Raw genomic sequence first — 18,127 nt, 5'->3', positions numbered from 1 at the left:
AAAACCTTGGGCCTTGCATATGCTAGGCAAATGCTCTACCACTGAACCACATTCACAATTTCAAACAGAATCATTTAAATCAGTAAAAAGTTAATTCTTAAAAAATAAGGCAAAAAATAATTTTTTTTCTTAGTTCTATTTCTAAGGATAGTTATATTTAAAAAAATAAGCTTATAAGTGTCAGAGACAGTGTTGTGCCCTCAGGGCTTAGAGTGAAGCCTGTCTGACCACACCCACCCAATAAACCCTCAATGCCTGAAACAAATCGTCTATCGTAAATTGACAACAATCCTGCTCACTGACTTTATGTGACCTACCTAGCCTGCTGTTATTCATAAACATGAACTCTGTCAGGGGATATTGCTTCCCAGGTTTTAGATAACAAAACGGTCATTTCACTTGCTCCGTTTACAGCTGAAGTAAGGTAGAGAACTAGATTCAAAAAAGGGTCTCACTAGAATATCTCTTCACTGGGCCAACCTGCAAAAATGCCTTAAATAAGTGATTTTGATTTCCATAAACTGGCTCTGAAAAGTGTCATGTAAACTCTAGATTAAATGAACCAATTTTATAACAATTTTTATAATCCTCATGTTTCTTTACTTTTTTAAATACACAAGGGATAAAGTTTCCCTATGAGTCATGTCTGGAATTATCTCGTGCTTAATAATTCCACTCAGTTTCCACAGTGAAGTGGTTGGCCCCTTTACTGCTGAATGCCACCTTTGCACAAGTCTCCCATTCAGCCTGCCCTCCTTCCATTCTGTGCTCATTCTTTGAGAAGACAATGAGGCAGTCCTTTCCTGCAACAATTATCTCTGTCTCTGAGCAGAATCGAAGCTATTTCTGGCTGGGGAACACCCACATAATTGATACACAAAGCATGCTCCCAGGATATAGCCTGGTGACCCTATATGCAGAGAAAGCCTTCCACTTGCATTATAGTTCAGAAAGGCACAAAGCTTTCTCCAGGGTGACTTGTACATAAAAATGGCCATCGCCTGGTTCCACCCCTACCTTGTAGACATCCAGCTCTCCACACTGCTGGTCAAAGCGAGTGTAGAGTGCGTTGAGCATGGTGATGACCTGCAGGGGTGAGCACTGGGAGCAGATGGCAGTGAACCCCACGATGTCCGAGAAGAGCATGGTGACATTATTGAACTTCTTGGCCTGCACCACCTGCCCTTGCCACAGCTGCTGAGCTACCTCGCTGGGGAATATGGAGCACAGAAGGTCTACTGTCTTTTTCTTCTCCTCCTCCAGGGCTTGGTGGGCTTGCTCGAGCGTGGCTTTCAGCTTCCCCAGCCTTTTCTTCAGGCCGTCTTGGGCTCGAGCTTGCTCCCCTATCAGGACCACATCCCTCAGCGCATTGTGAATCGGGATGTCTGACAGGTAGAGCCCTCTTCCTGTAAAATCTTCCAATCTATCCACACAGGGTGACCCCAAGAACAAAATTGCACTGGATTCAACGATATAAATCATTTGGCCTTTGAGATCCATAACCTGCAAAGCAGAGGAGAACCAATTGCTATGGTTTATTCAAGTTTTCAATGCCTTTCTGAGACAAAAGGGGAGAAAGTAGATACAGTGATAATCCCTGTTGTTTAAGCCCTGTTTTTTCTACCTGCTATAAAAGAACAAAATGCTAACAGTTCTAATTTGCTATAAGTTCTACTATTATTTATTTATTTTTAATACTGAAGATTAAACTCAGGATATTCTACCTCTGAAATACCCCTAATAGCTTTTGTTTTAATTTTGAAACAGGATTTATCTAAGTTGCAGAGGTCTCACTAAATTGCTGAGGCTGGCCTCAAATCTTTGATTTTCCCATCTCTGCCTCCCAAGCACTGGGATTACAGACATGTGTTTCCATTCCCCATCAATTTACTATGAGTTTTAAAACACATGCAGAAGCCGGGCATGGTGGCGCACGCATGTAATCCCCACACTTGGGAGACGGAGACAGGAGGATCGCGCAGGTTCGAAGCCAGCCGCGCTGGTTTAAGAGACCCTGTTTCCAAATAAAAACGTATAAAAATAGGTCTGGGAGCGTAGCCCAGAGGTAGAAGGGCTTCCAGGAACACCAGTACCACCAAAAATAAATAAATAAATAAATAAATAAATAAATAAATAAATAAATAAATAAAAGACATGCAGACATTTGAAGAATATATTTGAGAATATATACATAGAAATCCTAATTTGCAACGAAAAATACAAAACATCCCTGCTTCAAGGCTTTCGCAGTAAGCATTATGTTGATGCTTTTGCTACCATACTCTTTTGATATTTTAATTTGGTTAATCTCTAGTTGTGTCTTTTTTGTATAATTTTGGTGTTCATGAAGACAGTCATCTTTCCTATCTTCTTCCTTTTCCTCTCTCCCTCTGCCTCTCTCTCTCTCTCTCTGTGTCTCTCCTCTCTTTAGTTTTGTCTTCTGCTGTTTTAACATCTTCTCTGCTTCTTTTTGTCCATAAGCCATTTACTTATTCCATCTGTAAGGAATGGAAGTTGAAAAAGCTTCCAAGGTAAGATTTTTGTCCTAACTTTTTTTTCTGGTCACAAGTTGCCACACAAATATATCTTTTGGAAGTCATTATTTTAGAGAGAGTCAGTGTGAGTCCACTGATCTTAACACAGAGGCAATATCCTTATAGAAAATTTGCCTTAAGCACATGACCAATGCTGCCCTCCAAGGCATAAGCAAAATATCAAACATGTCAGCAAAAAAGACCCAGGAGGCCGGGTGTGGTGGTGCACACTTGTAATCCCCATGCTTGGAAGGCAAAGACAGGAGGGTAGCACAGGTTCAAAGCCAGCCGCGCGCTGGTTTAGGAGACCCTGTTTCCAAATAAAAATATAAAAAATAGGTCTATGGGAGTTTAGCCCAGAGGTAGAAGGGATTCCAGAAACCCCAGTACTACCACCAAAATAAAAAAGACCCAGGAAGCCGGGCATGGTGGCACATGCTTGTAATCCCCGTGCTTGGGAGGCTGAGACAGGAGAATCACACAAGCTCGAAGCCAGCCTCAGCTACTAAGTGAGGATCTCAGCAACTTAGTGAGACCCTGTCTCCAAATAAAATATAAAAAATAGGTCTGGGAGTATAGCCCAGAGGTAGACAGCTCCTAGGTTCCACCCTCAGTACCACAACAACAACAAAAAAAGACCCAGGAAGCCTCAAAAGAATTGGACTTCAGGTGGTCAATCTAGACCACAGAAGATTTCTTGCACATGTGTGGATAAATATGGACTAGTTGTGTGTTCACTGCAGCAAAGAGTCAAAGAAAACATCGAATGTTTTTTAATAGAAGAATGGTTAAATAAAGGAGAACACAATCATGCAATGAAACACTATATAGGCTCCAAAAGAGTAAAACCAATATACATCTAACAACATGGACAGATGACCAAAAGCAGGCCATTTTGTGACTGTTATAGTGAGAAATAGGATGTCCCCTGAAGAGCTCATGTATTAATAGTCAGAGTTTACATAATTAAGTCACAGGTTTGCAATCTCATCAATAAGTAGATCCCGTCTCATGGACTTATTGTTGGCAATCTAGGTGGAGGGGGTCGGCATGGGTGTGGACTTAAGGACTATGCTTTTTGCCCTTCAAACCCCTTGCTTGTTTGCTCTCTCTCCAAGGCTTCAGGTCTCCTTGATGTGAGAGCAGAGCCCTTTTTCTCTCTCTCTCTTTCTCCTGCTTGTCATCATGCCCTTGGCTTTGCAGACCTGGCCTGGCATAGACGGAACATCTAAATTTAACAAATACTATGAGCAAATAAAATCTTCTTTCCTTTAAGTTGTGTGTGGTCGCGGTTACTGGGTCACAGCAGTGAGAATGAGGAACAAAACAAAAGTAGTTGCAAAATAGTATATTTTGCTATGAATGAATTGTATATAATTAATATTCTTGATATTTTGCTGCAATGAACATCTTTAAATATTAGCAATTTTAAAAACATCTAGATATATGACTTTATTATAAATAATAAATATTAAATCCATTTTCCTGCTGGGGGTGCTTCTCCTGGGGTTATACATGTCTGTTTCTTCTCAGCTTTTTTTGCACTATGGACTATGAGCTAGGATGCTTTGCTTTCTGAGACTAGAAATTACCAACGTTCTCTACTATAAGAGGATAAGACATGAACCCCACACAAATTCTCTAGCAATTAAGTTAACAAATTATTTTCCTATGTCTATTAAGTATTGATTAAAAGTTCACTTAGTGGCTGGGGGTGTAGCTCAGTGGTAGAGCTCTTGGCTATCATGGGTGAGGCCCTGGGTTTGATCTCAGTACTACAACTAATTAAATAAATAAAAATAAAAATGCACTAAGTTGCTTCCTACCATAATAGTGTTTCTTTTTATTGCAAAACAGTACTTTTTAGTATTTAAACTAAGTTGGGTATTTGATAATAACTAAAACAAGTTTTATAAACATTTATCTAATTTAGTTATACTCCATAAGAATTAAAAAATGCAGGCTACATTCAATAAATATTTGAGAAGTAATTTATCAAATAAGCAAGGAAATAAATGCAGAAACAATTATAAATTTATTATTACCTTAATCTTTAAGTCTTTTTGGCTTAAATATGTTATCAAAGCAACTAAAGTGATTTTTGCATTTTTACCCTTTGGTTTCCGATCCTTAAGTGTGACATACATTATTTGAGATGAAAGGTATTGTGTTGCTTTCCTTACCCTGGAAGACTTCTTCACAGAGTTGTCCCACCTCCTCACTCGGATGACAAATTGCATGTTCAACATTGTCATGATCCCGCTGAAGGTCTGATTGATTTTAGGAGACAGAATTTCAAAGTACTCTTCGAAACTCGGCTTTCCTTGAAAATCCCTCCTGTTCATCAGCCTGCGAATGCCATTGCCCAGCTGCAGGATGGTCAGGTCTTTGTCAAACATGAAATGGAATGGGAATGTCTTGCAGAAGAGGGATGCGGGGATCACCAGTGAGGACTGAGGTTTGCCTGGTGACAGGGATGGCCTGGTGCTTTTCACATGAACTGAGTATAACAAGTAGGGCTGGTTGACAAATTCTGTGTGGTCACTAGGGAGGCAGGGAGGCATGAGGGACACCTCCACTTCGGTTTCATACAAAACGTGAGCTGCTGCCTTAATAATGCCAGGAAGAATCAGAGATGTGATTTTCTTAGGAAAGAAATAGTAAACATTCAAGAAATCATGATCCTTATCCAGACAGAGGATGGAGGCATCTTCAAGCCTGCCTCTCTTTTCCGCTTCTTGGCAGTGGCTGCTCTGCTTCAGAAGGGTGCTGAAGCTGTTTAAAAAGTCTTTAAGGGTGCCTCCGACCACGCCAAGGATGTGCTCATCTTCCTCATAGCATATTTTAAAAAGCTCTTCACCAAGAGACTCTTTGATGATCTCTGCTGGAATTCCTGGAAACAGAGATTACATTTTCTGTCATGTCAAATTAGTCCACTTGGTAGAGCCCTTCTGGTACTTCTATTTTCAACTTTGTTTAATCTGCTTATTTAGTGCCCCTTATATCTTATAATGAGAGTTCCAAAACAAAATCATACTCTGTATACCTCATTTTCTCACCTGTAATGTAAGAAAAATGATACTGGCCTCTTTAAGGCATTTATTGTGATATGTGGAGATTATATTTAGGATAGTATCTGGTTCCTAGGAAGGCCTGAATATAGATTAATTGTTATTATTATAATTCTTAAATTGTACCTTTAGAAAGATGTAACCTCTTGTTCCATGTATTCAAACTTTGAAAAGGCAGTACAACAAAGTCCCTCATCTATTTTTACCTCAAGCTAATTATTAATGTGGGAACGCTGATAAGTCTTTTTCCCATGATCGCTTTCAACCTTTAAAAACATTCTTTATTTTACCTCATTGGGCAAAATTTTTCATGTATAAATTAGGAACACTTGAGTTGAAGACCAAAGCCTGTGAATGTCTATAAGTCAGCTTCTCATCCAGCCTTATCTACTTCTCAGTAAATAAATGATAAAAAGGGGAAATGTTTGAAATCAGACAAAAATATATGGTATGCTTTTTATATCAACACAATATTTCATACTGGGGTTTACTAACAAATAAATAAGTTTTTGAAAAAAACACTGGTTCTACAGGTTCTTCTTTTTCTACCTCCAAGCTATACTCCCAGACCTATTTTATATTTTTATTTGGAAACAGGGTTTCCTCAGCCAGCGCACGTGGCTAGCTTCGAACCTCCTGTCTCCGCCTTCCAAGCGCGGGGATTACCAGCTTGCGCCACCACGCCCAGCTACAGGTTCTACTTCTTAATTACATATGCTTGAACAATTCTATTACCTGTTGCAATTGCTTGGTCAGCAATTATTTTTTCAAAGTCTTCTCTTTCCAAACATTTCCTGGAAAAATTCAGTATCTTAAATTATACACCAATAAATGAATGCTAAATATTTACATTATTAATATATATAATTTACAGAAATGATGACAGTTTTGTAGAAGCAATTACTGACTCTAAATTTAACATGAACAGAGCAATGAAACATACAATCTAAAACAATGTTGGAAAAGTTCAAAATATACACTATATAGAGTATCTCCACATTTTTAATGAAATGTATTTGCCTTTGAAGTTCACTTTACATAGGATATCATGGAAGAGAACCTGCCCTGGCAGGAAACTAGAACTATAAATGCTCAAAAGAATATATTGGGAATATAGTTCAGTGGTAGAGACTTTCATTCTACCACTGAAAAACCCTAAAATCAATCCCTGTACCACAAAGAAAGAAAAAGAATATTGTAAATCTTTAAAGATTTTCTGATCATCCATCCAGGAAGAAAAATCTACAGATATATTTTGCTAAATATGATGGGGTTTTTTTTCTTAAGAAAATATACACATTATGTTTCGACTTTGACATTTTGACTCTTGATATGCGTCACTTAGACATCATTACAATAAATTATTATTCTTGGTCTTATATAAACAGTTAGTAACAAATCTATTTGGGGTTACTGGAGATCAAACCTAGGGGCATTCTACAACCAAGATATACCCCATTTCTTTTTCTTTTTTTTATTTTGAAACAGGCTCTCAGTAAATTACCAAGTATCTTACTAAATTGCTGAGGTTGACCTTGAACTTGCAATCCTCCTGTCTCTCAACTACTGGGGTTATAGGCAAGGGCCAACATGCCAAGCTAGACGTCTACTTATTAATCAACTAATGCATTCACTTTTATAGGACACACAATGCTAATATTCTGTATACATTTTGATTGATAGAAGATTTTAATAATTTCAACTGGACTACTTGTAGATTAGTGTTTGCCTAATTGTTTTCTGATCATTTCTGGCAGTGATAACCAATTACACCAAATTTTGCTAAATTACTAGATAATATTAAAAGACACCCAAGGTTCTACTTGTGGCTCAATTAGTTATGAGCTAACCAAATTTACAGTCATGCAGTCACAATTTATTTATTTATTTATTTATTTATTTATTTATTTATTTATTATTTTGCGGTACTGAGGATGAAACCCAGGGGCATTGTACCTCCGAGCTACACCCTCAGCCCTATTTTTAAGTCTTTTTTATTTTTGAAACAGGGTCTTACTGAGTTTACAAGGGCATCACTAAGTAGCTGAGGCTGTCCACGAATCATGATGCTCAGGTCTCAGACTCCCAAATGCTGAGATTATAAGCATGCACCATGGCACCAAGCTACATTCACAATTTTAAATAAAATCTAAATAAAAGATGGTACAAGATGTGAAGTTTCAGAAGGAAATATTTTCAAGAAGAAAAACTCTTTAATCCACTATTTTGACACATAAACGTTCTGCTTATAACTATCTAAAATACTAGGTAAAGTATTTTATTGAAGTGGGCTGAGGATCACTATATATTATAGTTAGGATGCAGAGATACTCAAATATTTGTCTATATTAATCAGTCTTTAGATTTGCTTTTTCTCATTTATGCAAATTCTATTTTTTCTAAAGAATAACAGCAAATCTCTTCATCATGGGTGCTGATATTTCCTAGCACCCAAAATACAAGAGGCCAGCAGAGGTTAGTTAGTCCAAACAGCACATAGTACAATTCAAACTCATGTTTCTCTTTCAAATAATGCTGTGTAAATATACATTTTCAATACCAGTATCAATAATATGCATGGGCAAGGGGAGAGAATAGCACGGGATTCAAAGGGAAACACACAGAAAGCACACTAACAGCTTGTGAGTATATATGTTTCTATCATTCTGAACCTTATTATGATGCATAATTACAATGCATCAATAAAAGTATATTTTAAAAAATTCTTACTCTCACCTGCAAGCAAGACATAAGAACTTGCATGTATACCAACAAATGCATGCACGCACCACACACACACACACACACACACACACACACACACACACACAAACACACATTGTTGTGATCAATAGATTCCATAAAAAAAAAAGAAGCTAAAGGTCCTGGAGCAGCCAACTTGAAGAGATATGACATAGACAGATATCAGAGTGACTGTACTTTCCTTTAAAAACATGATGCTGGAGCCAGGCATGGTGGCACATGCTTGTAATCCTAGCATTCGGGAGCCTGAGACCTGAGGATTGAGAATCGCAGACAGCCTCAGGTGCATAGTGAGGTTCTTCATAACTTAGTGAAACCCTGTTTCAAAAAATAAAAAGACTAAAAAATAGAACTGGGGTGTAGCTCAGAGGTAGAATGCCCCTAGGTTTCATCCCTAGTACAGCAAAAACAAAACAAAACAAACAAACAAACAAAAAACCATAATGTTGGATGGGGATCTCATCCTTCATTTAAGATCAATTTATTGTTTAATATGTGGGGGATTTTTGTTTTATTTTTCAAGTCCCAGAAGTAAACAAGCAGCACAAAAAGTGATTAAAGTATATTCACCAGTTGGTAAGCTGAGACCATTGGAGAGAGTAGCTGACGAGCCAATGATTAAGGGAGGGGCTCAAATTTTCCAGATAAAATGATCATTGTTTATTTAAATTGTGAGATTGTTTTAGAAAATATACACCTCTGGGAACACATGGTCTATGGATATCTGAATGTGGCTGTAGGAACATTTCAGAACACAAAACCCTGAGAGTAAATTTTCAGTGAACTGGCTGCCAAGAATTTAAGCAGATAGACGCAGTAGCCCAGCTAGAAGGCCTGTGGCTATCTTATCAGTTTGCCTGAGAATTAAGGTCAGAGGAATGCTTTTATATCACTGTGCAAACAAAGCTATGTCAGCCACAGAGATTCACACTCTCCTGGATGCTCCTGACCCCTTCTTGGCTTGGCCTGCTTTCTGCAATCTGAGACCAGCAAATCAGCAAAGAAAATTAAACCTGGATAATCCACAGGGCTGATTATCCACTCCTGGGTAGGAGACAGATGAATGCGCTAATACAATATCCTTAATGATGGCATTAGTTTGCAAAATTGCAATTTTTGAGTCTACAAATTTGAACTAAAGGATTTATTCTATTATTGACAAATTAAATAATCCTAGAAATTTCAGGGAATTAGAAATAGGGCTGCCAACCAAATCATCCACCAGCCATTATTGTGTCAGATCACAGAAATATAATGTGGATTTAAAATGTCACTTTACGTCAGTCTCATCAGATACAATTTTAAGGAAAAGTTTAAAACAGAATACACACACACATATGTATGTATTTTAAAACAATAATACACACAGACAGACACATACACACACACAAACACACACACTTTTGCATACACACAGAACTGATATTTACCAGTACTATCAAATTGGTTAGGAAAATACTGAAACATGAAAAACTCCCCTAAGGATTAATAAATGTGTTCTTGCCCATGCTCTGGGTGCCTCTTCTTGGTAACCCTTCATACTTCCACACCTGTGATGTGTGTGTTGGGGTGAGAGTGCCTGCTGGGACCTTTGACAGTGTCCTTCAGACAGGAAATCTGTTCTGATTTTGGGGGATTAATGGCTTACCTGTTAAATATTTTATACATCTTAGTATAAAAACATAGGCTTTATAGTAGCTTGTTAAAAGCAGTAGTATTTGGTAGCACCATAAAAACGATGGGCTCTGAAAGTTTAAACTTCAGCTCTACCTTTTCCTGAACAGTTGTAAAATCCAAAATGTTTTGCATGAACCCAAGATTAGTAAACTATGAAATGTAAGAAACAAATGCACATATTTTCAAATTAGTAGTAATTAAAACAGTCCATTTTCTGACATACTATAATAATCTAATTAAGGTTGATACACTCAATAAGTTTTGGCTATTCTTCGTAACATTAGTGATAGTAATGGGGTTCACACAGCTAAAGTAATTCACCTTACCTGCTTTCTTTTATTTTATGCTTTGCCAATGTTCTCTGAAGTGCAACATTCAGCCGTTCAAACTGGAAATTTAAAAAAAAATGTTTGAAACATTTCCTTATATAATCACTTATTTGAACACTGTAGATTTAAAAAATTCATCTTGAAGGTTCTTACATAGAAGGGGAAACATCATATCTTGAACGATTAGGTGTACTAGAGTTCCACTTTGAGATGTGGAACTGCTTGATTTTCTATGTGTTCTTCAAATTTGGGAAGAAATAATGAGCTCAAACTAAAGTGAGTTTGGTTACATGGGGGCCACAGGCTTTGCCTAGTCATAATCTCACTGACAACCACGGGACAATCAAGCTGAGTCTGAATCCAAACAGAGCACTCTGGTTTGGTAATGACAGGTCTTCTATAACACAGGAGTCCAGAAGCATCACGCTCTCTGGGTCAGAACCCACCCCCCCATGCCCTGCCAATACTTCAGCCTCAGCATGCCCAGCCAGCAAATTCCTGTTTCTTTTATAACTCTGCATTCAACCACTCCTGTTATGTAAGTGCCCTTACCTGCACACTTACACTTAGGTTTCATATATTATGGCCTAAAATACATCAGTCATCTCTATCTCGTTTTCAATCCTTTAAGCAGTAAATTCTCTCACCAAAATCACTTGATCCTTTCTTTAAAATATGTCAAGTTTAATCTCGAGTGATGATTTCCTTTCTTTGAATGAATATTCCTAACCAAATACTGAGAGCTTTACTGTTTTTGTATTTCATGAGTTTTCCTAATTTGCAAGATATTTGTGTGATGTAAGCTCTCATTCTTGATAACTGTTGGCCATTAGATTCTCTTAACATTTTTTTATTTTTTGGTAGTAGTGGGGGTGGAACCCAAGGGCTTTTCTACCTCTGGGATATACTCCCAGACCTATTTTATATTTTATTTGGAAACAGGGTCTCACTAAGTAGCTGATGCCGGCTTTGAACCCACGTGATCCTCCTGTCTCATCCTCCCAAGCGCTGGGATTACAAGCGTGGACCACCATGCCCAGCTCTCTTAACATTTTTATCTCCAACCAATTTTTAAGACATAGAAGTAGAACACTGATAAACAATGTTGCCAGTTTTTGCATCATATATAAAAGTCACACATATCCGTGTGTGTGTGTGTGTATATCATCAATGGTTCTTTTATAGTTTACTCAGAGGAAAGTAATGAGTGCTATCCATATTCCAAATTGGGGAGTTGCCACATAACTAGGAACATTTCTTATTTTATGTATTTTTTTATTTTATGTATTATGTATTTCTGTATTTTATGTATTATGAAGTCATTTTTCCTTAATAACTATTTATACCTCTCATAGAGTCTCCACTAGTTAAAGAAGGCAATGAAGTCCAACAAATAAGAGCAAGATTGTGTTTCACTGAAATGAGTGATAAAGAGAACTTTGAGTTTTAAACATGCATATAAAGCTTTAAAATTAATATCTTTTGAAAGAAAATGTAACTAAAGGAAATAAAAGGAAATTTAAATTTTCAATGTAGAAAAATTTGACTGTTTTGGATTGGAGAGAGGAAAACATCTGCTCTAGGATGAAGGAGGGTTGGCAGGAGACATGTCAAGGGTGAGTTCTGGGCAGGTCCCAGGAGGTGATGTGACAGCAAGTGGCAGGAGGCCTGGCAGGTGAGAAGCAGCTTCAGAAATGAAAAAAAGAAGTATTTCTTAGTCTGCAAGCTTGTAAGCAAAGAAAAATGCACAGTTCATCAGTTGAAACTATAAATAAGATATATCAGCCAGTGTTCTCAAAAAGCTAAATTTCTCAAAAGCAGAAAGTTAATCTGGCAGTACTAGCAGGAGTCCTAGCATAGATAAAATTCCATGAAACCATGGGCTTCTGTGAGCTGCTTATTCTTGAAAACATACTTGTGTGGGTAAAAAGATCATCAGTAAAATAAGGGCTTCTGCCTTTATGGATGAGTTCTCAGTTTTCCTTAATAGGATTTGACTATTTTCCTATTTGACTCTTTTCCAATTATCTGTCTTTTACACTGACAAAGAAGCTCCTATCGGGCAGGGAGTGCCTGTTTTGTTCTCCCCTGTATTTCCAGAAGTGAGAATAGTACCTACACATATGTGATATTCAATAAATTTACTGAATGAACGATACTCCCTTCATCCGCTATTTGAAGCCTTCAAGGCTTAATCTACAAAATGATCAGAAATGGATTATAGTTAAATATAGGCTATTTTTTCAGATTAAGCTAATAATGAATTTCTATATACAAATATGTTGCTGCTTTGATTTGGACCTCTTTTTTTTTTTTCTTCTTGTGCCTGGGCCTAGCACATGCTAGTAACTATTCTATCAGTGAGCTACATCCCCAGTCCCTCATCAGGAACTTTTGATGGGCTATGAGGAAAGAAAATCCAAAACTTTTCTGTCACTGGAAAATTTTCCCTTCTCTTCCCCAGTGTTCCTGTCTTCCTCTTTATGTTTTCAATTAGACTGTCAGGTATATTCTTGCCCCTTTAGCTAATACCCTTCTTTGTGTCTCATGACTTCTCATGCCACCAGGAATGTCTTTTTTTGGTGCTTTTATACTAACATATGTTGTTATGATAAGATGATGACGAGAGATGGTTTTTCTTTCCACTCTCGATGGGGTTGGCAGAGCAAGTATATTTCAGACTTTCCATTTTGAATCAGAACTCATCTTCCTAAAGAATATGCTAAAGTCCTAGGGAAGCACTAGTAGAATACTTTAATGTTATTGTGGGCTTATGGTATTTTGTGGGAATCTACTTTCATCTTCGATGATATCTCCTCTGGAAAATGGAAAGTTTAAAACAACATCCACAAAAAAAAAAAAAAAACAAACAAAACTCATAAGTTTCCAAGCAAAAAATTTAGTGGAAAAGGCTTCTGGTCCACAGAGTTTCCTACCTTAGGGCTATATCTTCTACAACATGGCTTGAATCTAGACCCTGAGATGTCATGAATCTACAATAAAGCCATATGCAAAACTCAACTTTAGTTGATAGTTGCCACACATAGCCATCCCAAATATTCATGACATAAACTCAACAAGTGTAGAACTGGTCTATATCCTAATGATTCTAACTTTGATTTTTTTTATTTTTATAACTATTGATTTATGTATATATGCATATATATATGTATATATATATAGTAGTTTGTATGTATAAATGAGTAGTACCACGTATATAAACAACTTAATTATACACAGTACTTTCATGATATCATGACATTAGTGATAAATCACCTTTTTTGGGTACACTTTAGTTTTTAATATGATGTTTTAAGATTAAATCCAATATTCCCTTCAAAACTCATTCCTTAGAATTCAACATATATATTATGTATTGGTCTTCTGTAAGAATTTTAGTTGTTCTACATTCAAGTTTCCTTAAATTTGGGCAAGTATCTATACTGAATTTTGGAGGAAATGGGCCCTATTATAGCTGTAGTCCTTGAATCTTGAAGTAATGTGGATCATGGAATTTTATTCACAAAAGGCACATTAGTCCTTAAAAGTCAGTAAGGTATTACTCTCAAGTTTGTGTCTGTTTACTGAGCATTTAACTTTTGGCTTTATGAAGGATAGATAAGTACTCTTTGTTAAAACCAGTACTTCTGCTGTAAGTACACTATACAAGAATAGTTCAGGAATACCTACTATTTTAAGAATATTGCTATGAACACACTGAATTTTGATGGATGTATTATATGGATAAATCATTATTTCCGTTTATTTTTTAATTTCACCCAGATTTTTGATATTTTTATTGACCAAGAATATTTTAATTCATAAAAATAAATTATAATACTATTTTTCTCCTTGATACTCAATATTCTGAAACATATCTAGAATCTGATGATTTCCTTCAGATCCTTCTCTCAGCAGGTCTTTGATTTGGGGCATTATAATTCACGCAAGTATATCTAACTTCATTGATTCAATTCAGTTACTGGATCTGATTTGCTGCAACTGTGGCTAGTACACCATTATAAGCTCCTTAGATATTATTCTAAAAAAAATTAAAGAATTCCTAGGGAGCAATATCTATAAATAATGACCAAAAATATTATACTAAACGAACAATAAAGTATTAATGGATACAGAGAGTTTCCCATCACTTCAGTTATCTCTTTTACTTTAAATAAGTGTTCTAACTTTATGTGACTTAATTCTTTTTAAATAGAATTTATAATTTACTTTAGATGATCAAGAAGACCTTTTTATACTCAAATATTTCTCTATTGTGGACTGATGTCTTCTGTTATAAATTCACTAAGGATAATAAATTTTAATACTTTCCACCCCCTATGAAAACCTTCTTGGAGACTTAAATCTGATTATCTAAAATAAGAACTATGATGTCAAATGCTATTTTTAGTCTCTTCTTTTGGATTATTGGCGTGACTGAAACTAAACTAAGCATTAAATCTCTCAATTTAAAAAGAATCAGTGAAAAACAGAAGTATATATTGAAGACAAACAGATGTTTGGATGGTAGATGAAGTAATTTAGATCAATTAGTACACATTTCAAATGTATTCAATATCAAGACATATATGGTCATGAGGTAAATGACCTCAATTGGAGAAAACTGATAGTCACTAGTGCCAAATATACATTTTTCTACTTGAATTCCTAGCCTTTTCCTCTCTACTATATGACAGTGTAGTCAAATCTTAATGGTTACTTTTATGAGTCCAATGAAAAATAATATAGATTATTACAAATAAGGAACAAGCAAAATATAACTTATATTTGGTATTTAATCCTGGCTGTTCATTTAATAGTGGCAATGTTTCTTTAAAAATAGAAGAAAGCACAAAAGCCTGTGACTTCTTCATGAGAGAGGAAGAGAAATGAATGTATACGTTCATAGAAAAGGTTTTATATCTGCTAGCTTTGTTCTTCTTCAAGATCGTTTTGGGTATCTAGAATTCATATTCCATATTAGGATAGATTTTTTTCTGAAAAATAAATATATAAATATATGATAGTTTCACCAAAAAAACAGGAAAATATATGCTCTGGTAAGAAAGAAAGCAAAAAGAAATATTGAAATGTTATCTTTAAATCATCAAAAGCTTGGCATCAGACAAAGGAAACTGTTATGTGAGATTATCATTTTTAATTTTGGATACTGCTATAATACTAGATGTCAACCACTAAGCCAAGCATGGGAGGGAGGGATGGGGAGAGAATGGGGTGGGGATCGGGTGGGGACTGACTGGGCAATGTGTGCATGTATGTCTACAAAAGTTTGTATCCCACTATGATGTATGAATACAGTGCACCAATAAAATAAAATTAAAAAAAAAAAGAAAAGGTTTTAGAGGTTCCCAGAATCTCTAACTGGGCCAACTAGTGAAGGCACTTCCAATATGAAAGTGCACAATATGGATGCATCGTCAAATGCAACGAAACCAAAGCAAAGCTATAGGAAACACAGAAAATCAGGGAAATATGACTCAATCAAAGAACAAAATAAATCTTGAATAACCAACCCTGATGGGAAAAGGAGCTATGGATTATCTGATGTAAAAGTAAAAATAATCACCCTATAAAAAGCATAGATGAAGTCAAGAGAACTACATGAACAGATGATGAGTAACAGCAAAGAAACGGAAATCACAAAGAACCAAACTAACTAGAGGGGAATAATATATTAACTGAATTGGAAAGTTAATAAACAGCCTCAACAGACTTGATCAAGCAGAATCAGAGAACTAACACACACACACACACACACACACACACACACACACACACACACATTGTTGTATAGCGTCCATGCTTTCTCTGAGTTATGCCATGTTAGCTTTTATAATTAACATATATTATATATTATATATACTAATATATATTATATATATTAATATATATAATATACAAGCATATATAGACAATCACAGGCTTGTGACTCTGGCCCAAAGGGGTGATTGTGTCAAATCTGATTTGAGCCAAATCTTCAGATTCAGAACCAGTGATAAAATGAAGATTTTTTTTCACTTCTGAAAAGTGGCAAAGAACATATGATATATTTGTATAATTCTTTGTAGTTAGAAGAGTAAAATAAATTATTTTGCAAGTAATTTAATTTTATAACAAGTAACTTAATTTAATTTAGTCTTCTTATATTTTGTTTAAAACAGGGTCTTGCTGATTTGCAAAGGGTCTTGCTAAGTAGCTGAGGCTGTCCTCAAATCGCAATCCTCTGGTCCTAGCCTCCCAAATGCTGGGATTTCAAGGGTGTGCTACCATGACCTGCTAATTTAAAACAAGTAACTTAATTTAATTTTAAAAAGGCATAACATCTACTGAGAATTTATGATACAGCAAGTACTATGGATGACTTGGCTTAATTCACATTTGAACTGTAGGAGGAAAGTAGTGTCATTATCTCCATTTTATAAATGTGGAAGCTGAGGCTAAGGGGAGTTAAGTAGTTGCCCAAAATTATAATGTCTATCAGAGTTCAGGATACTTTTGAAAAAACTTCAAGATATTCAACATTTTAATATTAAACACAATTTGTAATATGATTATTTTAAAAGAATATATATATATATATATATATATATATATATATTTTTTTTTTTTTTTTTTTTTTTGGTGGTACTGGGGGTGGAATCCAGAGGCTTTCTACCTCCGGGCTATACTCCCAGACCTTTTTTATATTTTATTTGGAAACAGGGTCTCACTAAGTTGCTGAGAGCCTCACTAAGTAGTTGAGGCTGGCTTCGAACCCGTGAGATCCTCCTGTCTCAGCCTCCCAAGCGCGGGGATTACAAGCGTGCACCACCACGCCCGGCCTGTTTTCATGTTTTAAAAAAATATAGTAAAGAAGTATGTTAAACATTTTCTCTAGAAAAAACTTCTTTTTACACAATTTCAAAATACCATTAAGATCTCTAAAGGGCAAGCACTTACCTCTGGGAAAATTAGTTTGCAAATACTCTCTGCCAAAGTATGAAGATAGACTCGGCTTCTACTGGTCTTTCTTTGTGGAAGACTCCCTTGTACGTTCTTCTCAGGAAGGTCCTGACAGACAGGCAGAGTTGCTGTGCAGCCCTCAGAGCTCCCTGCTACTTCCTCTCCTGGCTCTTTAGGAACCTGGCCTGGGGCCAGTAAGGAGAAGGGACATTCCCCGGTGATCTTGAGATCCTTGAGCTTAGTGCAGAACATGTTGCTGGCTCTTGCTCTATTGTGGTTTCCTTTTGAGGAGTTAATGTTTTACGTGGAACTCACCAACAGCAGCCACTATTAATTCAAGGACACTGGCGATGAAGGTGTCTATGGGCAGAGTCAGAACAGAAAGAAGAGTGACTTTGTACACTAGAAAACAGAAAAAGGCAGGTGCCAAAACAAACCATACAGTCACATATCATTTTCAAGTAAAAAATCTGATAGAAGTGCCATTATAAAATTAACAGAATACCTGGTCAATAACTTTAATATGTCCGCATTTCAGTACACTACAGTAATGAAATATTTTATTTTAATTTTTACCCAACATCACAGTAATACCAAAACCAAATAAAGACAGCTCAAGAAAGGAAAACAAGCCTATATCTTTGATGAACTTGGGTGCAAATGTGCTAAAAAATACTAGCAACATGCATTCAAAACTACATCAAGAAAATCATATACCATGAAAATCAATTTATGTAATTCATCATATAAACAGAACCGAAGACAAAGATCACATGATCACTTTAATAAA

At 36.1% G+C, this 18,127-nt stretch overlaps 1 protein-coding gene across 2 annotated transcripts in view; it reads right to left on the bottom strand.

Annotated features, from left to right (window-relative positions):
• GUCY1A1 (guanylate cyclase 1 soluble subunit alpha 1) overlaps positions 1–17,589 on the bottom strand; it is a gene marked incomplete at both ends in the record, with an annotated part of 31,392 nt that extends 13,803 nt beyond the window's left edge. Inside the window, 5 exons of one of the 2 annotated variants that reach the window (XM_080697890.1) lie at positions 1,018–1,503; positions 4,718–5,427; positions 6,341–6,399; positions 10,372–10,433; positions 17,335–17,589. In XM_080697890.1, coding sequence (XP_080554016.1) covers positions 1,018–1,503; positions 4,718–5,427; positions 6,341–6,399; positions 10,372–10,433; positions 17,335–17,589 — 1,572 coding nt within the window. The remainder of the gene's footprint in view (positions 1–1,017; positions 1,504–4,717; positions 5,428–6,340; positions 6,400–10,371; positions 10,434–17,334) is intronic. The other variant, XM_080697891.1, reaches the window with a different exon arrangement.
• Positions 17,590–18,127: the final 538 nt, after the last annotated feature.

This window comes from Muscardinus avellanarius (assembly GCF_963383645.1).
Source record: "Muscardinus avellanarius genome assembly, chromosome: 6".
NCBI lineage: Eukaryota > Metazoa > Chordata > Mammalia > Rodentia > Gliridae > Muscardinus > Muscardinus avellanarius.
The sequence above is the reverse complement of the archived record's forward strand: the minus strand, read 5'-3'. Positions and strand labels throughout refer to the sequence as shown.